At 34.9% G+C, this 26,589-nt stretch overlaps 1 protein-coding gene across 1 annotated transcript in view; it reads left to right on the top strand.

The window, feature by feature from the left end:
- Positions 1-26,589, top strand: part of TMEM65 (transmembrane protein 65) — a 44,507-nt gene that overhangs the window by 5,598 nt on the left and 12,320 nt on the right. The window contains exon 2 of the mRNA XM_027132417.1: positions 25,755-25,799. Coding sequence (XP_026988218.1) covers positions 25,755-25,799 — 45 coding nt within the window. The remainder of the gene's footprint in view (positions 1-25,754; positions 25,800-26,589) is intronic.

The raw sequence follows: 26,589 nt of genomic DNA, 5'->3' as shown, positions 1-26,589 counted from the left end.
AGGCTGGGTTCAACGAGAACTATTGACCAGAGTAGATGCATGTGATCTCACCAGTATGACAGTCTTAAAATGGTCAGGACTTCCAGAGAAAATGTTCCAAGAGAACTAAGTAGAAGCTGTAAGACTTTGTTATGTTTCCCATTGTTGCTGTAACAAATTGCCACAAATATAGTGGCTTAAAACAACACAAATTTATTCTCTTAGAGTTCTGGAAGTCTGAGGTCCAAAATTAGACTTAAGGGACTAAAATAAAAGTGTTAGCAATGCCCTGTCCTTCTGGAGGTTCTAGGGGAGAATCTGGTCCTTGTTTCTTCCAGCTTTTGGTATTCCTTGGTTCTTGCTCACATTAATCTCTGCTTCGGTTGTCACATCATTGACCTTTTTGCCTCTCTTTTATAAGGACCCTCGTGATTACATTTAGGGCCCACCTGGATAGTTCAGGATTAATCTTTCTCAAAATCCTTAACTTAATCACATCTGCAAACTCTCCTTTGCCATATGAGGTGATGTATTCACAGGTAGGAGGATTAGGATGGGGACATATGGGGAGGGGTATTATTCAACCTACCACAGTTTATGACCTAGCCTTGCAAGTCCCAGAATGTCATTTCTGCTGCATGCTATTGGTCAAACAAGTTACTAAGACCAGTCTAGATTCAAGGGAAGGGAAATTAGGAGGAGATATTCTATGTAGGTAACCTTAACTAATAATTGTAGTTTGTTCCTTTATATCAGTTCCTTTATATCCTTTATAACATTTAAAAATTAATCGTTTCTGTTGGAAATCTTGTATTACATCTTTCTTTATTAATGCATACCAGTAACATATTAGTTTTTGTTTGTTTGTCTTAAGACTTTTGACCATTCGTTCTTGTACTGAGTGCCAGTATAGTGATAGTGATTCATTTGATTGATAGATATATAGAGAGACAGAGGGAGACAGAGATGTATAGGACTCTTTCCTCTATATCAGGATATCTTAGCCTTGGCGGTATTGACGTTTGGGCTGTATAATTCTTGTTGTGGGGCTGTCCTCCACATAGGATATTTAGCAGCATCCCTGTCTTCTAGCCACTAGATGCCAGTAGCACCCTCCCACCCTCCTCACCCCAAGTTTTGTGTACCAAAAATGTCTCTAGACATTGCCAAATATTCCCTGGAGGAGACACTGGGTGGGAGGAAAGGGAGGAATTTAGCAAAACCAATCTGCTTGAGGGCCGTCGCTTTATATGAAATGCTGTATCAGACTCTTCATCTCATTATCAAGTAAATGAGCTTTGTGATAACTCTTTTCCTTGATTGTGATGTCCTTTCACTTCTAAGTTCTTAACTAAATTCTAAATATTCGACCCTTAGAAAATAGGGCTTCCAGATAAGTCAAACACTGCCATAGTTGAATTCACCAGTAATTTGCTGGTGTTCCTCTCAATAGTCACTATTTTCTTACTTTTTATAGCAGTTGTGACAAGAAAATTTTTATAAAGATGTTTGTAGATAGGAAAATTGAAATAATATAAAGTCTGCAACTTTATAGGGTCATCCAAAGGGTCAGGCAGAAATAAAGATAATGGATAATCTTGAATGTTGGGAATGATCTGATATTGAATCACTATCAGTGGCGACTGTTTTAGTTTTTCTAAAAATAGTGATGAATTTGTATAACTATACTCTTATGTGGTTTTCTTTGGCATGAGAGAATATAAAGCTAACTGGAACAAATAGGGACTAAATTCCTGAGTGCAGATTTTATTAGCATCTTGCTCGTCAGCTGAATTAATTAGTATGTAAGATTCTAGCCTTGTCTTTGACTCATAGGTTTATGCTTTAAGTAAATGAAAACAACGACATGAAAGCAAGTAGTTATTTGTTAAAATATAATAACGTAGTTACCTCAGACCATCTGGTAAATGAGAGACTCTTCTAGACAAAGGACCTTGCAGGTAACAAAACGTCATTCCTCTTTTTTTTTTTAAATTTTATTTCATTTTTTTTATACAGCAGGTTCTTATTAGTTATCCATTTTATACATATCAGTGTATACATGTCAATCCCAATCTCCCAATTCATCCCACCCCCACCCCCACCCCCACTTTCCCCCCTTGGTGTCCATACGTTTGTTCTCTATCTCTGTGTCTCTATTTCTGCCTTGCAAACCGGTTCCTCTGTACAAAACATCATTCCTCTTAACCTCCGAAACGTTTACTTTGACTGTGTTTGATGGCAACGTATTTGAACATACTGCTTTTTTCTCTGCCTTAGTAAAAGTATAACGAGCACAGTTTTGCTTGTACCAGATGTCCGAGTCCTTGTATACTGTATTTTAATACGATGATTTTCTTTGGGGCTACTTAACTTCTATTTGTAGAGATACTAGTCATCACACCAGATGCCCCCAGAACGCTGTGCTGTTTCCGTTGGCATGCTTTCAGACCGTGTCATAGTGCTGGCGAGGTGCGTTGGATTTGTTCTGCCCCTGCCCCACTCCATCCACAGTGCCCTCGGACCACTCTGCTGTATCCTCATTCGTCCCTTGTGGTAAACTTTGCTGCTGTGGAAGGAGGTCTGCTTCTCGGGCATCTCTTGTTGTTTCTAATGTCTGCTCTCTGTCACTCTTTCATGGTGGTTTTTTTTTTTTTTCTTCTTATATTTCTTTCAGTATCTCTTTCTCTCTTCACCCTTATGCTATTCAGTAGGGTTTAATCTTGATAGACATTTCAGGGTCACAAACCACTACTCTCCTGTCTCTCCAGCTAGCCAGTCGCACCTATCACATTGCTATGGACCTCTGACTCTTCAGATCTCACACTGAAGATCTTGTATTTCTGCTAATGTTACGATTATGGCCATTCAAAGGATTGTTGCTGTAAATACCTGAAAGGCACTTAGGTTCAGAGAAGTTTAGGTTAGAATGGTGTTCTTTACTTGGTTCACTTTAGATTTTCTGTCTTCTTTCTGAGTTTTAGGGTAGACTTTAGGGCACTGGGTTATTAAAACATTTGTAATTTTAAAAATAGCATGATATTTTGTAATATAACTTCTGAATTTCTGTTGTATAATGGTTCTTATATTTTATAGAAGACATCCCACTGCTACCACTATTGCTGCTGCCAACACCATTTTCATTACCATTACTTAGCAGTTATTGAATGTTTGCTACAGACATACTGGGCTAATTAAGTGAGTTTTCATGTAATTATTGTTTACTTCTCTTGGAGAGAGAAGGAGTTATCTCTATTCTATGGATTAAGATGCTGAGGCTGAGGAGCTTGCCCAAGATCCTAAAACCTCTGTGGCAGAGTTTTTAGCTTAGCTTTGTTTGACTTTAAAATCCCTGTTCTTATTATTGCACCTTTCTGTAGATATTCATACCTGGAATTTTTTTAACATGTGCTGGGAAAAAAGGTAACAACTCAAATGCTCAATAAAAGTCACATGTGCTGGTAGTATATCTTAGTCTATCTTTTATATGCTTGCATAATATACACATTCAATACAAAAGCAAATATAGCATTGTTACTTTTAAAATAAGGGATATCAAAGTAAAATCAGTGTGCAAAAAAGTTTATAAATTGTGGGGGGATTTTGAAAAAGTCAGAAAACTAGTATTTGGGCCTTCCAACTATTATAAATCTTTAACTTTCTAACCGTTATTCTAATTTTCCTTTAGATTTTTAAATGAGTTAAAAAAATCTAACATGCTATTCATAGAAAACCTTTCTAAACTTAGAAAATTTATTTGTGTAACAAATATTTGTTACTCTCCCTACCATAGTAGACTCGGTACTGCATATTGGAGGTGTGTCAGAGAATTAATTCAGGGAAATACTCTCATGAAACCTACATTTTTGAGAGAGGAAAGATAAGAGCAATAAAGTAAATAATAAAATAATTATAGATAGTGTGTGCTATTAGAAGAATAAATAGAAGGACATTTACTTTACTTAAAGTGATCTGGGAAGGCCTCTGTTTAGGTAATATTTAAGCTGAAAATAAAGGATTGAGAAGAAGCCATTCATTCAGACAGATGGCATTCTCAGAAGGAAAAGCAAATACCAAGAGGCTGAGATAGGAAGGGACTTCACATAGTGTAGGAATTGAAAGAAGGCAAATATGAGTGGAACTTAATGAACAAAGGGTAGAGTGGAATGGGATGAGATGTACATAGGCAGAAGCCAGATAGGCCAGGACCTTTCTGGGTAAACCATATGAAGGCCATTCGAGCATTTAAGCATTAGTGAAATAATGGTATTTGAAGAGCCCTCTGGCTGCTATTGGAGAACAGATTGGAGGGTGCAGATGTGTAAGCTGGGAGACCACTTAGGAAGCTGTTACAGTAGTCTAGGCTAGCAATGATGGTGGCTGAGACTAGGTGGCCACAGAGATGAAGAGGAGGAGATGGAGTCAAGACATACTTGTGAGAGTGAACTGATGGGACTTGCTGATGGGTTAGAAAGGGTCAGATAATTAAGGGAAAGGAAATAGTAAGTGATGACTTAGGTTTCTGACTATACTGACTGAGGGAGAAGACTGGGGAAAGAATAGATTTGGGGGTGTGGAACTTAAAGTGTTAATTTTGGACATGTCAAATTGTAGATACCTTTGTGAATATAAATGGAGATGTCAAATAACTAGGTGTGTGTGTTTATGCATGTGTGTGTATTTATACACTTAAATCTGGAGCTCATAGAAGTTTAGGCTGAAGATGTAAGTGTGAGTGTCAACAGCTGTATATAGATGGAGAGGAAGATCCAGGACAGAACTCTGAAAAGCACCAGTGTTTATTGGAAGGGAAAATGAAGAAGGATCAGAACTAGAGGGAGACTGAGGAGTGTCTACAAAGTCAGGAAAAATAACAAGAATAGTGTATTCCAGAAGCTAAGTGAAGAAGACAGCATTTCAAGAAAGAGGGAATGATCTGGTGCTTTAGATGGTTCACATAAGAGGAAGACTGGCAGTTGGGAGGGTGGAGTAAAGGTCTATTGGATATAACAACACAAAAGAGAGTGATGTCTTTGTCAAGCCAGATTTTAGTTGGCTGAGGAGGCAGTATCAATAAGGAAGGATTCAACTCTTTAAAGGGAACTTTGGATATCGAGGGCAGGAGGTGTTGGGCCGTAGCTTGAGTACTACTAAGATTCCCTCTTGCCTCATCGGTCAGAAGTCTGAACTTATTTTAAATATATGTTACTAGTTTACTCATTTTTTACAGAGTTCTGTGTAGAATTCTAGTTTATCAGAGAAAAATGTAATATCACAGGTAAGCAAATTATACCTCTTTTTAGCAGTATTGTGTAGAAAATATACAGGCCATTTAGCAAGTAATGTCTTTTCATTTTCTTTGGAAGAAGCTTAGAGAAATCAAGAAGATGATTTGAAACTCCACTTTCAAATTAAAATACCTAAAGGCTAGGGAGAACATTTTTTTCCTGGGATGTGGTACTTTAAGTGCTAAAACTGAAAGAGTCCCAGGCAAACTGGATGGTTAGTCACCCTACCTGCCCACGGGTGACAGTATTTAAGGCTTTTGACTCATAGGAGAGGTTGAGAAAGGGATCCAGGTAGAGTTTCATGTCCCTTCTGCACTACTGCTTTTTCCCTTCCTCTAAGTCTGTACCACAATGGACGCTTTCTTAGGGCTCCTTCTATTACCTTTTGTGTCTGGTGAGATTTCTGGTGAAAGAACCTGCAAGAAGGTGCAGACTCCCACAATTTATTCGTACCCTAATGCCTTCACACTGTTGCACTGGCTGTCACTCTGCCTTCACCTGTTCCCTTACTATTCTAGCCGTATTCGTATGGTGTCCAGTTGCATCTGTCTCAAGTAAGCATGTGCTAACGTCTCCTCTGTCCTTGCAGGTGCCTGCTTCTCTTTTGATGTAGGGCCAGTTGTTTGCTTTGTGACTTGAGTTCTCTTATGGGTTTGAAATAAGTCATAAATTTGAATTTAGTTTGACTTCGTTTCACTGTAAGGGTGGGAGCAATACTCTTTGTAGCTCTCTATATCCCACAGTGAAAACTAGAACCTGCTTCACAAAGTTTAATGTACATATAAAATGATCTGGGAATCTTACTGAAATACAGATGCTGTTTCAATAGATTTGGGGTTGAGCTTGAGTTCTGCATTTCTAACAAGTTCCCAATGATTCAGTGCTACAGGTTCAGGGGGGCAATATTTTGAATAGCAAGGTTATAGCAAGTGTTTTTGTTTTTAAGGTGAGAAAGTTGAGGTCATGTAGATAAACTCAGGCATCCTTGCATTTTGAAAGGAAACAGGCAAACATGTGAGAGTGATAATGTAAGATGTGGCATATTTTGTGAGCTAGCAAATTTTGTTTGTGTATTAGAAAGATCTTATGGTTTAAAAAAACATTATTATAGCATTTTTTTCTACTCAAAGGGAGCTGTTAAGAACATTAAGTGTGAATTGTTAACACTGATTTTATAGTTATGCAACGATCACTTTTGAGTAATAAATGCTGTGTAATAGATTTATTCCCTTGTTCTAATTTCTTTTTCTTTCCCATTATTACCTTGAATATACTGTTCATTGGTTAGTCTCATTTCTTCAGTGAACCATGTCCTATGTCATACTTTTCTTCTTCGGCTTTTCTTCATCCTATTCTTCCTATGTTTTCCCCACTCAATTTTGTATTGCTTTTAAAATTTAGAAACAATCTCAAATTTCTGAAAAAGTTTCAAGTGTAGTATAGTAAGATTTTTTTCCTTCCCCTGAATCATTTGAGAATAAGTTGCTGACATGATGCTCTGTCATCCCTGGCACAGGGTAGGTTCTTTGGGAAGCAGTCTTTGAGACAAAATTTAGCATGCAGGAAGTTTACTGGGAGTGCTGTTTGGAAACCTCACCTTAGAAAGGAAGGGAAGGAAGGAGTTTTGGGCAGAGGTAGAAGTAAAGTGATGCAGTCTCAACCGAAGCCTTAGCTGAACCTGAGGAGAGGTCTAGAGATAGAATGACCCTTCAGTGCTGTCCTGAGTTGGGTGACAGGTCCAGGCCTCTTCGTCTGTGAAATTACATGCGGAACTGCCCTGGGCAGGGGGCAGAGCCTTGGGTGAGGCAGCATTCTTCAGCTGAAGCAGTCCCCTAAGAGGACTGTCACTGAGGGCTGTCTCTCGGAAGGACTTCGGGCAGCTAAGGATCAACTGTGCATCATGATGCCCACTACAACTGGAATACTTTGGCCTGTACGTCCTACAAAGAAGAATATTGTCCCATGTAAGCCACAATAACATGGAAAGATTACTACCATCTTATTCTCTGTCACTCAGGTTTCACCAGTTGTCCCAATAATGCTCCTTTACACCAAAAAGATCCAGTCCGAATCACATGTTGCATTTAGAATTTCCTTTATTTGAAACAGTTTCTTAGTCTTTCCTTTGGCTTTCATTACCTTGATAGTTTTGAGGATTACAGACCAGTTATTTTGTAGCATATACTTCAATTTGGTTTTGTCTCTTTCCTCATGAATAGATTCCAGTTATGCATCTTAAGTAGGAATATCACAGAAGTAATATTATGTTGTTTTCATCCTATCAGTTGCTCATGATTTTTCTTTGTTTCTGATGATGTTAACTATTTCTTGGTTAACCATTTCCTTTGAACATTTGATGAAGTAATATCTGTCTGACTTATCCACTAGAGAGTTACTATTTTCCTTTTTGTAATTAATATTTTGTGGGGAGGTACCTTGAGTCTATGAATTATCCCATTCCTCATCAACTATTCAAGTTATGAATTCATATCAATATATATTCATGAATTCTTACTCTATTTAATGGGTTACAATTCATTACTTTCATTTTTGACCCTCAGACAGTCCCATATTTCACCAGTGGTAACTCCTTCAAGTTGGCTTCTTGTCTTTTTGACACCTCCATTACTCTTTGAACTTTTCATTTTTGGCACCATGCGATATTCTAGGCTAATCTTAGCACATTTCCTACCCTAGCCCTGGAATCAGCCATTTCTATAAGGAGCCCTGTTTTTTCTCCGTGTCGGATGGTAGTTAGAAACCAAGATGTGCACATTAGGTGTGCTCATAGCTATTAGGGTGTTGCTGTTCTCAGGCCCCCACAGTGGACAGAGTTAGTGAATATATGAATGTATGTATTTATATACATAATAAATATTATTTATATTTCTCTATCTATCCATATCTATTATAACATAAGAGTTCATAACAATTTTTCCAATCCTGATCCAACATCACAGGGTACATTCTTGTTTCTGTCTTTCTGTATTTCCAACTTTATTCTCTGATGGAAAAATACCTGACTCCCATTATCCTTAATATATTTATTCTTTTGATCATTCCTCCTACATGTCACCAATATCCCATCACCACCATTGAATTTATGCTCATTTCATTAAATAATTCATTTTTTTTTGTTATTGCAGTCAGTCCCTGCTTTAAACAGTTCCCATAAGCATGAATTTTAGTAACCATGTTTTAGTTAAATAACACCAGTCCCCAACAACAAGGTTCAAATTTTATTTACCACGGTATATTAACTCTTAGTAATTGCATAAAGTATTAACTTTGCTGCTAGCTCCTCAGTCCACAAATCACTGTGTAAAAACAGGGGGTGCCTCATGATTGTGACCAATCATATCACTCTTTCATGGTCTGTCAGTGATTGGTCACTTTATCTGTTATTCAGTTCACACACAGACAGCAAAATGTGTAGTTGTGTTGCCTCCTTGTCTCCCAGTGATATAAGACGTTTAAAAAAAAAAAAAAGATAATGAAAAGGGGATGGACCAAAAAAGATGAAAATGCAGCAAAGTGATAATACTGAAGTGAAATTTTAATCAAATGTAAATGAGGTTATAGAAGAAATAGCTGACTGTGGGAATGTTCACACTGCTGTTGAACTGCTGCCATTTGAGAGACTCCAGATATGCAGCCAGAGGAGCTAAGAGACTGCAAACTTATGAATGAGGAAAGTGAGAAGGTTGTGATGAAAAGGATGATGTTCCAGAGAAGTGACTCTGGTAAAAATTTCACATTAAAGGAACTCTCAGATATTTCATGATATAAAAATATGAAAGATAAAATGCAAGCTATTTCAGACTTAGAAAGGAGTGTGACAATTCACCAAGGCATAGAAAAGATGCTTGTTCCATATTGTAAGTTATATGATGAGAAAGAGAGTGCTAGCACGATTGAACCGACTTTTGATCATTTAATTTTTTTTTACAAAGCATAAAACACTTTATTTCTCAGTGTTTCTAATATTTTAAATTACAGTATAGTAAATAAACATCAGTTTTACTATTTAAAAACTTTCCCTATATATTTATAACTGCCAGTAAGAGAATTTATAATATTTTAGAAAAAAAAATTTTTTTAAGGTCACAGAACAATTGTGATTTTTTCCATCAGTTATTGTTTGCTTTGCAGCTTGCATTGTCATTTTTATGTCCCCACACTATTGTGCAAAATGAGGACTGCCCATATTCTAGCATGTTTCACTTCAAAATTTCATATACATTTGAAAACTTATACATATTTTATTTATATTATTGCTTGAATACATTGATTTAAAAATATTTTTAGCATGCAGGTATCCTAAACCCGAGATTGCCATTGTGAAGCGAGTGAAGGAGGTATCATCAGCAGAGACCCCTGATAGTTTTGGTATAGTACAATCTTGCAGTATTGATGGTTTGTCAGATGTTTAATGCAACTGGAAAAGCATCTATTTGACAGAACTTCTTGCTTGTTTGAAGTAGAATGCTTTGGTTATAGTGATAGTCTTTTTTTGTTGTTTGTTTGTTTGCATCAGTGTTTTAGACTGTCTACAGAATATTTATTTTTATTATCTAACCCTAGACCTTGTGGATATGATCAACTAATAATTGCATGTTTAATTAACTGAAAGATTACATTTATGATCTTAACAAAATCACTTATATTTAATTATATTTAAATAACATATTTTCAAAGTTGTTGAAATAACGAGAGCAAGTGAGACATAAGAAGCAACAAAAATTATGAATATCTTTAGGATGAATGAGTAGGATAAAAGGACAGGGAAACCTTCAGAATATTGTAAAGAGAAACTGTGTTTAAGTAACTGAACTTTAGGAAAATATATTTTAAGAGTGTATTCTTGAATAGTTTGGAAGTCTTATGTAAGTTCACTTTAATGCCATTCATGAACTTTTTTCAGATTCAGTCTCCATGCAGCTTGATATCTAACTTCTGTTGCACGTTGTGATGGTGGTGGTAGAGGAGGAATTGTGTTAACTGAGTGTGTGTGTTTGTGTGTGTATGGGGAGGGGAGGAGAGGGAGAAATAAAAATATTGCAATAAATACTTCTCTGTCCATATTTTATTTTTGATTACTATTTAATATATATGCGTTGCCTAAGAAGTATAACACAATGTTTGGAAAGGAATAAGAAATATTTTATGGGCCAATTAAAATTTTGTAAGGATAAATATAACTCAGTTTTCTTAGGCTGTATATATAGTATCAAGAGCAGAAACTAAACTGTAAGAACCTCCGAGAAATGGAGAGGCATATAGTGTGTGTGTACACACATACACACGTGTATATGTTAACATATTAGGGCAGTGCAAAAATCCCCCAGTTTGCTCTACTTTGCCAGTTCTAATGTAACTCTGAAGTTAAAAAGTTTAATCTAAGTGTGTATGCAGAAGTTAAGCATTTAATGAAAATGTCTTTTGAAGAAAAAAGTTTTAATTTTGGGTTATTCTGTAGATTGTTTAGTTAGTCCTCATTTTTAGGACAATGTAGGGAAAAAGGAATGATACTTATTCTATAGATAATGGCAAATGATATCACTAGGAGGTAAGGTGCTGCTGAGCAGTAAGTAATCGTAGGATTTAACCTGTCAGCGATCAGCCTTTGAGACTCAGTCTTCAGTTATAACCCTACTCACTGTAGAGTGCTTCTTCATGAATGTTTAGGTGGTATGCCTCTTATTTTTTTTTAAATCCTACTAGCTATATAATAATAACTATAGAATCAGAATCTTAGAGCTAGAAGGGATGCAGAGACCCTAAACTCCTCATTTTATGTAACATGAAACTGAGATCTAGAGGATTTATGATATAGTCAAGATTTGGTGACTAGTTATATATTACACATGTAAAGCAGGGCAGGGATTAGTGTCAAGGCTTTTGGATTTTTAGTTCAGTGCTCTTCACTGTAATAAATTTCTTCAGGGTTAGCAGGGGAGACTAGCGCTATACTATATGGTATCCTGTTGTTCTGAAACAGTAGAAACCATGTAATTTTCCCATTCAGAAAATATTTTATTTGTTAACCATAATAAATCAGTTGATTTCCTCTTCTTTCTTTTAACTTTGATGGATATTTTAAAATGATGTATATGAAAGGGAATGGTATTTTAGGGGAGAAAAAAGGAATTTTAAAAGGTATTAGTATTTTAGTTAATTGCGTTTTTACTTCAATTTCAAATACTAATGCATGACCAATGTTTTGACAGTGTTTTATATATCCATATACAATTGATTCTTGGTTCTTTTATGTTTTCCCATTGAGAATTTACTCATTGAAAGAGAAGTAGAGCAAGAGAATGAGAATCTGGGTTCTAGACCAAGTTGTGTGTCCTTGAGTAAGTCACCTAACATCCCTGGACCAAAGTGGCTGAATCTTCAAAGTGGAGAATTAAGTCAGTATACTACCAAGTGGGCAAACTACTGGCATTTGGACTGGATAATTCTTCATTATGAAGGGCTCTCCTGTGCATTGTAGGATGTTTAGAATCCCTGATGCTAGTAGCATTTCTCAGTCATTATCACATCCACAAACAACCCTGCATTTCCAGGCATTTTCCAGGGTGAGGTAGCATATTGAGAACCACTGGCAGATTGTTTCTAAGGATCCTTTCAGCTCTAACATTCTGTGAAAGAATTTTTATTTGGGGAATGATTGAAAGGGAAAAAAGCAATGCACTGACTGAAAAATCTCTGCTCCTTCCTAATATTAAGCAATTTTATTTTAAAATGAATGTTTTCTGGGGATTTATGTCATCATACCCACAGATATACCAACCACTTATGATGTTCCAAGATAAATAATTTTTTTATAACTCACTTTAAGCTTTCCATCTATAATATAATGTATCCATGTTATGTATACTTAGTTATATGATTTTTTTAATTTAATGTTATATAGTACTGTTTCTCTCTATACCTAATAAGTAAAAGTAACAAGATCTGACTCTTTTTTTTTCTTATTTTGGCCACACCGCGCAGCTTGTGGGGTCTCGGTTCCCCGTCCAGGGATTGAACCCAGGCCACGGTAGTGAAAGCACCGAATCCTAACCACTAGACCATGAGGGAACGCCCCAGATCTGACTCTTTTTTTAAAAGTTGTATTGTTGTTTTAATATCTTAGCCTTTAAAAAAAAAAGGGAAAATCATTATATATAGTAATTATTTGCCTTGTCTCTTTTCCTTTGGCATGAAGGAAGGGAAGGAATATAGTCTCTGTGTTAAGCAGTGTATATAATTACTCCAAATACACAGGTAAGATGTGGAAAAGCAACCACAAATCAATAGTATGTTTGATTATCCTAAAAAAAAAAACAACTCCATGAGATGACAGACATAAGAGAAATAAATTACTGTACATCTAGTATTTACTATTTCTTAAGCCAGAGTTAAATAATTAACAGGTTACTACATTAATGAGGTTAATAAAGATGATGATTAATTGGGTACTATCACCTTCCTCATCATTACTACTGGCCAACTCCTGTCCTCAACTGTTATACCACTGGACTGCCTCAGACCAGGAATTGGTTAGCTGCCCTTAAGTAAACTGGATCCCAGTCTAGGTTGCATTGAAGCCCCAGGCTGCATGTTACCTTCCCCTGAAGGTTAGTGAGGTGACAGTATTGCATGATCTAAATAAAAATTTCTTTACTAAATAATGTACAATTTGCAGTAAACTTTTAAATGCTAAATAAAATTACAAAATCATACTCAAATACTTTTTTTTGGTCTTAGCTAAGGCATGTATTTAAAAAATAATTTAAAAGTCCTTTTATAATTAATAGTCATTTTAAAAGACAAGACCTGTTAATTGAAATTTACTAAATTAAAAAGTTTTCCATTTCTAAAGTGTTTCATTTTTCAATTGGAATGTCAGTGTTTATAAGTATATTGCTTAGTCATATTAATTTGTTTCTTTTAAAAAATATTGCCTTGTAGCTTTATAAACCCTTTTTGGTGCATGTTTGAGTTTTTTGGCATTTAATATGATTTACTTTGCTTAAATTATTTTTCATACAGCATGGTTTGCATTTTAAGTTTGTTTTCTTTAATGTGTTATATATTTATTGTAAATTTAACTTTACCTGTTCGAACTCTTGGTTCTGTTAAAAGTCTAAGCAGTTATCTATTTAGAAATATGGGTAATTGAAACCTGTAATCCCCCAAACTGTTGTTTAAATGCAGCAGTTCCATCTCTGTTCTTTTCATAAATCTCTTTTTAGGTCAAATTGTGATTTGTGTTGCCAAAGCTACTTCCTCTCCTTTCTCAGGGAAGATTCTGGGGTGGGGCTTAGAACAAATACTAGGTGGTCAAATGATCAGAAACTGCATCACGGGACACTTCAAGGGTATTGAGTTATTTGTAATTAAAGGAATAGTGCGTGCATTAAACTGTTCCTTTTATGTCATCTCAGGGTGATGTTGGCTTCCATACTTTTCTTGCTGTCTATGATAAATGATTCTGAATTTTTCCCTTGATTTGTGATCTTATATTGATGTTTATGTCCATGATAATAGACTGAAATAAGTTACCACATTTAGAATTATCGTTGCTGTGAAAGCATATTGGAAACCAAGACCTTTCTTTTTGTTCTTCAGATTTTCTTTCGTTTCAAGTTTGTATTTATACTTGTAAAGTATGGTTAAATTTAATGGAAGGTTTAACAATGAAAATGACAGATCATAGTTTTTAAAAAAGTATTTATTTATTTTAAAAATTGAAGTATAGTTGATTTACAATGTTGTGTTAGTTTGAGGTGTACAGCAAAGTGATTCATTTATACATATGTATACATCTATTCTTTTTCAGATTCTTTTCCCTTATAGGTTAAAATACTGAGTATAGTTCCCAACAAATTATAATTTTTATTACATAATGTTATAGAACTCACTATATCAAGGGGGGTAGTTTTGTTTTCCAACACCACCTTTGTAAACACGTTTTGTTTTATAGCGGAGGCTAAAATGACGTGTAGGTGTTCCACTTACTTTCTTCTACTGAAGTATTTTGATTTTTTTTTTTTAATTAAGAGTACTTTAATTAATTAATTTATTTATTTATTTTTGGCTGTGTTGGGTCTTTCGTTTCTGTGTGAGGGCTTTCTTTAGTTGTGGCAAGCGGGGGCCACTCTTCATCGCGGTGCGCGGGCCTCTCACTGTCGTGGCCTCTCTTGTTGTGGAGCACAGGCTCCAGACGCGCAGGCTCAGTAGTTGTGGCTCACGGGCCTAGTTACTCCGTGGCATGTGGGATCTTCCCAGACCAGGGCTCGAACCCGTGTCCCCTGCATTAGCAGGCAGATTCTCAACCACTGTGCCACCAGGGAAGCCCTTGATTTTCAATTTAAGATATATTTCTTAGTACAGTAACTTGTTTAGAAAAGAAATACACTAGGCTTAGTTTATCCTAAAAGATATTTTAAAACCACTTGTCTATATTGGACTGAAGATTTTTAAAAAATTATTTTTAAGGGGAAATATAGTAATAAACTCCTTTGACCTGTCCTACCTATTTGTTGTATTGGAATCTTTTGCCACTTAAAATAACTTGGCAATTGATTGGAACCTGGAAATTTCTTTCAAGGATTTTGTTTTAATGACATTTTACCTATATTCCGAAAACATGAGAATATTTTTAGTACAGTATAACAATAAAAAAATAAAAATGTAGCAAGATGGGAGTAATTTAGCATACTTTTTCTGAGAGAAATTTTGCAAAATTTTAAAAATCCTTAAATGTATGCCCTTTTTTTTGGACTCAGTAATGCCACTTAAGAATCTACCATAAAGAACTTTCAGGGGAACATAAAAAGATTTAGGTACATGTTTGTATGAGTGTTATTTATAGATGTGAAAAAGAATAAAGAATAAATATCTAGTCATAGGGGATTAAACTACTATGTATCATATGATGAAATAAAATACCACCAATACAATTATTGCCTTAAAAAATTTAAGGGGGAAATATTCACCACATAGTGCTTTGTGAAAATGGCAGAACACAATTTTCTGTATACCTCTCTATAGAAAAAAGATTGAAGGATAATACATCAAAATGTTTATTTCTGATAAATTATAGGTAGTTTGAAATTTTTTTTTGGTTTGTTTTTCTGAGTCTCATTAACTTTCTACAATAAAGGTATATAACCTTCTTAGTTGAAAAGTGTAACTTATTCATTTAGATAAACCAAAGGAATTTAGTATTTTAAATGTTATTTTCTAATTTTTACTTAAAAATCGCTCTTAAGTTAAAAAACTCAACATCGTCATCCTTTTCATATATGTAATATGAATAAATAAATATTTATGTGTGAATTATATACGTGTGTATGTAAATATGGCTTATTTAATGTAAGATGTTTGCAGTAAATTCCTATGGTTTTTTTTTTATTAATGGAGGCTGTACAGTATTTGGGGGTTCTTTTGGTGTCTTCATTTCATTTTTTTTAATTTTATTTTTTTATTGGGGTATAGTTGTTTTACAATGTTGTGTTAGTTTCTGCTGTACAGCAAAGTGGAGTTCCCTGTGCTATACAGCAGGTTTTTGTAAGTTATCTATTTTATACATATCAGTGTATATATGTCAATCCCAATCTTTGTTATATCCAAATTGATATAACAATCAATTTTGACTGAAAAGCACAAAAGCACAAGGCATTTTATGGCCAGGTTACAGGTAGTTGTTCTATTCCCAGTGGTTCTATTCTAAAACTTGCATGTTGTATATTCCTGAAAAGCACAATTTAAAAGAATTTTCCTACTTTATTCTAAGCATTAATATAAAAGGTAAATTTTAGTATGTTTATAGCACTGATAAAAGTATTTGAATATATGTTACATTTTAGTTATGAAGGATTCTAAGACATTTTGGTAAAACCTAGTAGGAATTTTCCAGGATTAAAACAAATGTGAGGGGCTTCCCTGGTGGCACAGTGGTTAAGAATCTGCCTGCCAGTGCAGGGGACACAGGTTCGAGCCCTGGTCCGGGAAGATCCCACATGCCGCGGAGCAACTGAGCCCGTGCACCACAACTACTGAGCCTGCGCTCTAGAGCCTGCGTGCCACAGCTACTGAAGCCCACGCGCCACAACTACTGAAGCCCGCGCACCTAGAGCCCGTGCTCCGCAAAAAGAGAAGCCACTGCAATGAGAAGTCCACACACCGCAACGGAGAGTATCCCCCGCTCGCCGCAACTGGAGAAGGCCCACGCGCAGCAAAGAAGACCCAGTGCAGCCAAAAAATAAAAAATAAAATTTTTTAAAAATAATAAATAAATAAAACAAATGTGAGGTTTAAAATGGTGATATTTGTTCTTCTATGATTAGAGGTCATTGAAATAGTGTAGTATAGGCTTGATTGTAGGAATACTGTCCCAAATGTATGTCTTGGGAAAAACTGCTTCTTAATCTTACCAATAAAAAAATTATTATTGTTTATTTTTCACCACAGGAAAAAAAATCTGATTGGAATTCAGCTTAAATTAGAGCCTACAGTTAGCTAATTTCCTTTCTCACCAGATGCCATTTTAAGTTTAAAAAAAAAAAAAAAGACAATGATAAACAATGGTCAGGAATTTATTTTAAAATAAGCTTTTAGAACATGGCCTGGGGATTTGGAAACCTTTAGATCTGTGTCCTACAGCAAAGCCTGGGAACCCCTGGCATAGCTGGAGATAATATCTGTTCATCTGGTTTTCCCATAGTGCTTAGCAGTGTGTATATATTAGGAGGTATCTGTGTGCACAGTGGAGTCTGATCCAAAGGTGTCAAGTTTAGACTACCTGATGACTAATCAACAAAGAAATACAGTAGCGGGACTGAAAAAAACCATGTCCCACCAACTCATTTGCCCAGATCTAGGAAGTCTCTTTCTTGTGTGGCCTTCTCTGAGGCTCAAAACTCTCTCTCTCCCTCCATTTTTAAAAAAAATCTCTACATTTGTTCCTCATCTGTTTTTCTTACCTTCCTCTGTTTCTCATTTCTCCCTTTGTCTTTCTCTTCCTAATCCAACTTCCCCCCTTTTTAAGTGAATATAGTATAAAACAAATATTATATACTTATATTTATATAATAAAATATAAAAAGCTGCTGGATTAAATATATTTTTATTCCTGAAATAGGAGAAAAAAGCCTTAATTTGTGTTTTGTTCTCTCTTCTGGTTTTTATGTGACAGTGACCCTCAGTTTTATATCTCCTAAATAGATAATAATTGAGCATTAAAATGATGATTCTGATGCACTATAATATTCCAGTTCATCAAAGAAGTATTTCTTTTTAAAGAATTCAATATTACTTAGGTAGTAACAGTATTTTATAAGCTACATCAGTTCTCTGGTTGCTTTAGTTAACTAAAAAACTAACTGGAATACCTCATTCTTTGTACATTCTAAAAAATTAGAATTTCATTTAATAAAAGTGAAATTGCTTTAAATGTTTTAAACTGTTTTCTCTAATCTTCCTGGGTTACTGAAGCAAAACAAAATGTTGAAAGCGTTGAAAATTTTTATATTTAAACATGGAAAGTACTTTCTTATGTTTTCAGGATTTGTAATGAATATCTTAAGTGCTTTTTAATTCAGAAAAGATTTGTCTATACAATAATTGAATATATTTATGTTCTTAAGGACAGATCAGAAAGACTTTTAACTGTGAAATCAAAAGAAAAAAAAATTTATTTGTAAATACTATCTCATAGACACATACAGATAATTTTCCTAATCTGTATGTTTCTAAACATGGAACCCTATTAAGCACAACTTCTTCAAACAATGAGAAATATCAGAAAGGGAAAAATGTAAGGAAGTCTGGATGTTAGTTATTTTTTGCCACTATTATGAATAAACACACTTTGGGAAAGCAGAACAGTTATCATTACATTAAAATTTTTTCTGACTGTGTTCATGAGGGATATTGGTCTGTAGTTTTCTCTTTTTTGTAATTTCTTGGTTAGATTTTTTTTTTTTTTTTGTAGTACGCGGGCCTCTCACTGTTGTGGCCTCTCCCGTTGTGGAGCACAGGCTCCAGACACGCAGGCTCAGCGGCCATGGCTCATGGGCCCAGCCTATCCATGGCATGTGGGATCTTCCCGGACTGGGCACAAACCCATGTCCCCTGCATCAGCAGGCGGACTCTCAACCACTGCGCCACCAGGGAAGCCCTCTTGGTTAGATTTTATATTTAGGACTATTCTGGCCTCATAAAATGAGTTGGGAAGTATCTCCTCATTTTCTGTTTTTCTGAAAGAGATTATAAGTTTGTCTAGGGTTTGTGTTTGCTCTTCATTAATATTTGATAAAACTCATTAGTGAAACCATCTGAGCCTAGAAGGTTTTTTAGTGTGAATGTTATGGAAAGGTGCTTGGTAACAAATTTGATTTTGCTACTAAATAGAACTGTTCAGATTTTTGTTTCATCTTATATCAGTTTTAGTAAGTTGTATTTTTCAAGGAATTTGTTCATTTCATCTAAGTTGTTGAATATGTTGGCATAAAGTTATTTGTAATATTCTCATTTTAATGTCTGTAGGATATGTAGTGACGTCCCCTGTTTCATTAGTAACATATTAGTAATATGTGTTCTCTCTTTCTTGATTGGTGTACCTAAGGGTTTTTAAATTTTGTTGATCTTTTCAAAGAACCAACTTTAGGCTTTGTCTATTTCCTTTATTGTTTGTTTTTTATTTCATTGATTTCAGCTCTTTTTGTTATTATTTCCTTCTTTCTGCTACTTACTTTTGGCTTCCCTTGTTCTCTTTTTCGTAGCTTCTTAAGATAGTGCCATAGGTTATTCATTTTAGCCCTTTGTTTTTAATATTAGTACTTAAAACTAGAAGTTTCCCTCTAAGCATTCATTTAGCTGTTTTGACAAATTTTGATATGCTGTATTTTCATTGTGATTCAGTTTGAAAACTATTTTCTAATTTCCTTTTTGATTTCTTCTTTGGCCCATGTATTTAGAAGATGTTATTTAATTTCTATTTTTTTTTCCTAGATATCTTATTGTTAGGGGTTCCATTTTGATCAGAGAACATATTCTTTACAACTTTAATCATTAATTTATTAACACTTGTTTTGTGGATCAGCATATGGTCTATCTTGATGAATGTGCCATCTACAATTGAAAAGAATATGCATTCTGTAGTTGTTGAGTGTAAATGTTTAAATATCAGTTGAATCAAGGTGGTTGGTAGTGTTCAGATAACGTGTTTTTTACTGCTATTTTCCCCTAGTGTTCTATCAGTTACTGAGAGAGAAGCTTTTGTATCTCCAAGTGTGATTGTGAAAATGTTTATTTTCCCTTTAATTCTGTCATATTTTGCATCATGCATTTTGGTTTTTATTTGTTTTTCTTTTTCTTTTGGTTGCACTGGGTCTTCGTTGCTGCGCATAGGCTTTCTCTAGTTGCTGCCAGCAGGGACTACTCTTCATTGCAGTGCACCGGCTTCTCATTGCAGCAGCTTCTCCTGTTGCGGAGCACGGGCTCTAGGGGCACAGGCTTCAGTAGCTGCAGCATGCAGGCTCAGTAGTTGTGGCACGCGGGCCCTAGAGCTCGCGGGCTTCAGTAGTTGCAGCACACGGGCTCAGTAGTTGTGGCTCATGGTCTTAGTTGCTCCACAGCATGTGGGATCTTCCCAGACCAGGGATTGAACCTGTGTCCCCTGCATTGGCAGGTGGATTCTTAACCATTACGCCACCAGGGAAGTCCGCATCATGCATTTTAAAGCTCTGTTATTAGGCATAAACAAATTGTTATTATGCCTTTTGATGAATTGACTCTTACCATTTTGAAATGTCCCTGGTTCTGGTAATACTGTCTGTAAGTCTACTTTATCTGTTATTAATATAGCCACTCCAGCCTTTGTAAGCTTACTGTTTGTATAATGTATTTTGTACCATTCATTTACTTTCACCCTATTAAAGTATAATTCTTGCAGATATCATATAGTTGGGTCTTACTTTTTTTATCCATTTTGACAATCTATGCCTTTTAATTGGATTGTTTCGTCCATTAACATTGAAAGTAATTACCGATATAGTTGGATGTAGGTTTACTATTTTACTATTTGGTTTCTGCTTGTCCCTCTGTTTTTTGTCCTTCTGTTCTCATTTCCTGCATTCTTTTGACTTAATATTTTTTGGAATTCCCTTCACATTATTTATTTAGCTTTCTAACTATGTCCTTAATGTATTTTGTCTATATGTATGGTTGCTCTAGGAATTGCAAATATGCATTCGTAACTGTTTTCAGACTGCTTAGAGCTAATACCACTTAGAGCCTTGTACCACTTCATATACATTGTAGAAATATTGCAACCATATTTCCAAATTGGTCCATTTGTACCCTCCTTCATCCTTTATGTTTTGATGTCATATGTATTACATCTACATATGTTATAAACTCCACAAGGCAGTGTTGTAATTTTTGCTTTGGACAATCAGGTTTACTTAAATTACTAGGAAAAAGGAAAAAAGTAGTTTTTTGTATTTATTCAGTATTTACCATTTCTGATGCTCTTCATTCTTCCCTGAAGATTTTACTTTCCAACTGGTATTTCCTTCCGTCTGAAGAAGTTTCTTCTGCATTTCCTGTTTTGCAGATTGGCTGGCAACACATTTTTTCATAGTTTTAGTTTAACTGAGGTACAGTTTGCCTTCATTCGTGAAGGATAAGGATATTTTTCTGGATATGCAATACTGGACTTTCTTTTTCTTTCCATATATTCAAATCATTGTTTTCCTTTACTTAATGTGTCATTTTTTTTCCTGACTGCTTTCAATATATTTTTTTCTTTGTCATTGGTTTTCTTTATATTTATCCTACTAAGGGTTCACTGAACTTCCTGAATCTTTTGAAATTTTTGTCTTCCCCCAACTTTGAGAAAGTTTTAGCCATTATTTATTTTAAAAGATTTTTGGGTCCTTTTCTTTCTCCTCACCTTCTGGAACTCCAGTTATGCATATATTGACCTTTTGATATTTAGCCACAGGTCCCTGAGACTCTGGTTTACTGTTTTTCAGTCCTTTTATTCTCTTTTTCAGATTGGGTAATTTTACTGATCTATCATTATGTTCATTAATTGCTTCTTCTGTCACTTTCATTATGTTTTTAAGCCTATCCAGTTAATTTTAAAATTTCAGATATTGAATATTTCAGTTATGGAACTTCAGTTTGTTTTTTATCATTTCTATTTGAGCATTTTTATTTTTACATCTTCGAATATAATTTTAATTACTACTTTAAATTCCTTGTCTGCTATTTCTAACATTTGAGTCACTTTAAAAAAAAAATTGAAGTATAGTTGATTTACAATGTTGTGTTAGTTTCTGGTGTACAGCAATGTGATACAGTTGTACATATATATGCATATTTGAGTCACTTTTGAATTGGTCTCTGTCTATTGTTTTTTATCCTGGAAATGGGTCAGGTTTTCCTGTTTGTTTGTGAAGTAATTTTGGATTGTATCCTAGTCATTGCTATTATTATGTTGCAGAGACTCTGGATTGTGTTTCATTCTTCTGAAAAATATTGAATTTTGTTTATTTGTTTTAGCATGCAGTTAATTGTTAGGTTCAAATTGCAAACTCTGTCTCTTGGGCTGCAGCTCAAATCTTCAGTTATTTTACCTTTAACTGAGATTTTTGGAGTTTTCCCTGCACAAGCGTGGTTTACAGGTCAGCTATATATTTGAACCAAATGTGTATACAGAACTTAGGGCTCCTCCTTTCTGACTTTATTCTTTCCAGGATTCCCCTCTCAGTTTCCAGCGGCTTTGGTTACCTTGCACCCTGCCCACTACTTCTTTTTTTTTTTTTTTAACATCTTTATTGGAGTACAATTGCTTTACAATGGTGTGTTAGTTTCTGCTTTATAACAAAGTGAATTAGCCATACATACACATATATCCCCATATCTCCTCCCTCTTGCGTCTCCCTCCCTCCCACTCTCCCTATCCCACCCCTCTAGGTGGTCACAGAGCACCGAGCTGATCTCCCTGTGCTATGCGGCTGCTTCCCTCTAGCTATCTATTTTACATTTGGTAGTATATATAAGTCCATGCCACTCTCTCACTTCGTCCCAGCTTACCTGTCCCCCTACCCGTGTCCTCAAGTTCATTCTCTACGTTTGTGTCTTTATTCCTTTCCTGCCCCTAGGTTCTTCAGAACCTTTTTTTTTTTTTTTGAGATTCCATATGTATGTGTTAGCATACGATACTTATTTTTCTCTGACTTACTTCACTCTTTGTAACAATCTCTAGGTCCATCCACCTCACTACAAATAACTCAATTTCATTTCTTTTTATCTGCCCACTACTTCTTTAGGCCAGAAAGACTGAAGTTTTTTTATTAAGAGTTTTAGTTGGTCTACATGTTGTGGATTAGGCCAGAAGCTGTGTTAAATGGGTAGCTCATTTAGTTCCATTCTTTCTTCTAAGTGTTGATTCCTCTCCAGAATCAACCTACTTTTGGTCATTTTCCAGTGCTTTCAAATATTTATTTATAGTTATAGTTTTTCTGTGCAGGAGGCTTGGTCTGATAGAAGATTATTCAGTCAGTATTGGAAGTAGAACCAGGATTTCTTAAGCTAAAAATGGTTAGAGAATATGGTGTGGTGATGTACACTCTTAATAGTCATCTTATTTTAAAATATTTAGAAAAGAAGAGAGAAATTATGATGCATGTAACACGTACATACACACATAGAGTAACTGAAAGAACTGGTTTTTCTAACTCCAAATTCTGCTTAATAAAACAGTAGATTAGAATACATTTCCATGTAAGTGTACATAGTTTACCATATGTCAGAAGAAAAATTTTATGGTTAAGATATATATGTAGGGAAATAAAACTTTGGGGTTTATTATGACTGTTTTCAGGGAGGTTAAATTGGCAGCCATGACATTTTAAAACTTGTATAGATTGCTGAAACCTTGGGCTCTTTCCAAGATTGAGTTTTGCTGTGTGTTATACATCTAATGTTTTTAACTTCTTTTTTTTTAAATTATTTTTAAAATTTATTTATTTTATTGGTTTTATTTTTGGCTGCATTGGGTCTTTGTTGCTGCTTGCGAGCCGTCTCTAGTTGGAGTGAGAGGGAGCTATTCTTCGTTGCTGTGCGCGGGCTTCTCATTGTGTGGCTTCTCTCGTTGCAGAGCACGGGCTCTAGGCTCGTGGGCTTCAGTAGTTGTGGCACGCGGGCTCAGTAGTTGTGGCTCGCGGGCTCTAGAGCACAGGCTCAGTAGTTGTGGCACACGGGCTTGTTGCTCCACGGCGTGTGGGATCTTCCCGGACCAGGGCTCGAACCCGTGTCTCCTGCATTGGCTGGCGGATTCTTAACTACTTCGCCACCAGGGAAGCCCTTTAACTTCTGATATGTATTTTATTTTCTTTCAGTTAATGTGGTAAAGAAGATAATTTATAGTGTCAGAATCCTCAAACTGATCAATTTATGATTCACAATTTTTTATAGATACTTTCTAATAAAACTTTCACTTTCTAGGAAATGTTCCTTTCATATTTACTCTTATTACTCCTTGGGTTCTCTATGATGTAGGAGGCAAAAATCTGTGCTTTGATTTTACTTTAATCTCTGTGCCAGTGGTTTTCTTCCCTGCTCTGTCTCCTTTACTTTATATTTCTTTCTTTTTCTCTATCTTTAAAAAAAATTATTTTTCATTACCTTTAATTTTTTAATCCTTATGTGTACTTGGAAAGACAGATTAGGAATATTGGTTACATTATTTGATTTTTTTTTTCCTCTTTACCGCTACACGTTATACATTTGCCTAGCCCTTATCCTTTTGTCTTAGGAGTTGTAAAATATTTTAAATATTTTGCTCAATATGTAAGGAATTTGAAGAAGTAAAAGCAAGGACTCTGTATATTCTCATTATATTGGGAAGGTCCTGCTTGTTGAATTTTTAGGTATTTCAGGATGTTCCAGTCAACTGACAAGGACTTCTCCTCACAGTGTCAGAACTGAGTGATGATGAGAGTAATGCAACTAGGAAATAGTTCTGGTATGTAACCACTTTTGCATGTTTGCTTCACCAGAGAAAACTGTGGAAGTACAGTGGTATCTTATATTTCTTGTTAAAAATTTGGAAAACTATTTGCATGCTTTCAAAGTAGGTTTTGAAGTAACAGTGCTAGTCAAAGAATGGAAAGTATATTCTAAGCAGATGTAAAATTCTACAAAGTTTTAGGATATCTTCATTTCTTAACCGTTCTAAAAGAGGAAAAACAAAACTTAAACTTGCATTCTTAGAACTTTCTGAATAATTCAGTAATTGCCTAAACTCTAGGTTTTAGCGTATTTCTTATTGTAAAGCCTTTATGATACTATATGCTTTTTTAGTAAAATAACATTTACAAATATGAATCATACTCCTTTTTATATAGCTTATTAATGGAGATTTATTTGCTTTTTCCTTTTTAAAAACTAAATTCTTCAGTTCTTATGTTGTCATAGATTATAAATAAATATTTTAGAAAATATATATCCAGTTTGTAATGAATTTCCTTGCTCCCTTCAGTTGTTTGTACTAAATCTTTAGAGCAGAGCGATCCATGGTTTGGGTTCTTCTGTGTAGGTTATCAGTTACTTCTGTTGGATTGAGTGAGGATAAAGAAGGCGGAATTCTCTGCCATTTTACCATAGCTTACTCTTACTTATAAATGGTGAGTTGTTTATTGTTATGAGATTAGGTCGGTAGATTCTTTGTAACAATTGTTAATTTTTAGGTTTAATGATGGCGCTTGAAGTTACTTACTTTGATGTATATACTTGGGAAAACTTTCTGTGTTTATTATGACATATATTATAAGTAATATTGCTATTTGTTGAATGATACTCTCTCTACTCTTTTGGGTCATTTTATTGTGTAGAATATTCTAATTATCCAGTAGTATAGGTTTCAAAACTCAAAATATTCAGTATATTATCTAGGGATATTAATTAAGGAACATAACACAATCTGGTGAAGTTACTGGTGTAATACATTGCTTTAAAATATTATTTTCCTATTTTTAAAGGACATCTAGGTCTACTTGAGTATTATCAGTGTGTGTTTGGGTATATATTTCTTAAGTCATTTAGGGTTGCCATTTTAAAGAAGGGTAGCTATATTTCTGAAGTTATTTTTTTTTCCACTGTAGTTTGCGTGAACAGCCTCATTATATAGACACAAGGACTTACAAAAAACCAAAAAGCAAATGATTTACTCAGGGCTATAGGGTCCATGGTAGGCCTGTAACTAAAGCTCAGTTTTGTTTTCTAGCTTTGTAATTTAATCTATACCAAGTAATATTTCCTGTATGGATAACTTTGGTCCATTAACCTAAAGATAATTTATGAAAAACTCTGCTATTCTCTCACTTTGTAATTCTGCTGGTATTTTCTTCATTGTAATAAAAAAGAAATCATGCTATAGTAACTAATTCTTGACCACACCCTTTCTTTCCCCTTCAGAAAAATTGGAAGCTCTACCACCCACCCCAGGACAACTGAGATATGGTAATGGTTCTATAATTGTTAAATATTTGTGCATCTGTCTTTTGGACTTGAAATAACTGTGTTACTCATTAATAGTACAGAAATCATTCCAGATAGAGTGGATTATCCTATTTATTATGCTGAAGCAAAAAGTTTGTAAACTTGGTTTAAGACATATTACAGTATTATGGAATTTCTAAGATTGTTAACCGTATCTATTATTGTTTAAATATTGTTACCATCTAGAGATAGAATTATAGTAGAGGTTTTCTTAATTCCCAAGAAGAAGGGTATGTTTAGTTTGGATTTAAGTTGGGTAATTTCAGAACTAGAATTTCTAGGCTATTTTCTTTGGTGGAGAAAATACTCTGATTTGTTCTTTGTAATAAGGAGGAAAGTAAAGTTCATTTTAAACCACGAGGAAGAAGAGCTTTACAATGCTGCTGGTGTGCTTTCTTTATTACGATTGGAATAAGTATTCAAGGGCTAACACCAAAGTAATGTAAAATAGTTTGGGATCTTACTATAAAGACAATGGAAGAAGAGAATTATTTAGCGGTGCGGTGAATTTGAATAGGTTGTAAGTTAAAGCTAAATATTAGATGTGATTTGCTAACAACTACTGAGTTAGAGAATAATATTTCCCAAAGGAAACTGAAGAAATTGGTAGGATATCATTACATGCTGGAGAGCAAACTTATATAATTAAAATGTAGTAGCCAGTTCTTTTTAATAGTTCTTTTTACTCTCAGAGGTAGAATATAATTTGTATTAGAAATAAGTAACTTTTCCGAGATATCAAAACAGTTTA

This window comes from Aethalodelphis obliquidens, unplaced genomic scaffold (genome assembly GCF_003676395.1).
Source record: "Aethalodelphis obliquidens isolate GAN/ISIS:26980383/991018 unplaced genomic scaffold, ASM367639v1 scaffold41, whole genome shotgun sequence".
NCBI lineage: Eukaryota > Metazoa > Chordata > Mammalia > Artiodactyla > Delphinidae > Aethalodelphis > Aethalodelphis obliquidens.
This window is presented reverse-complemented; position numbering and strand designations above follow the sequence as displayed.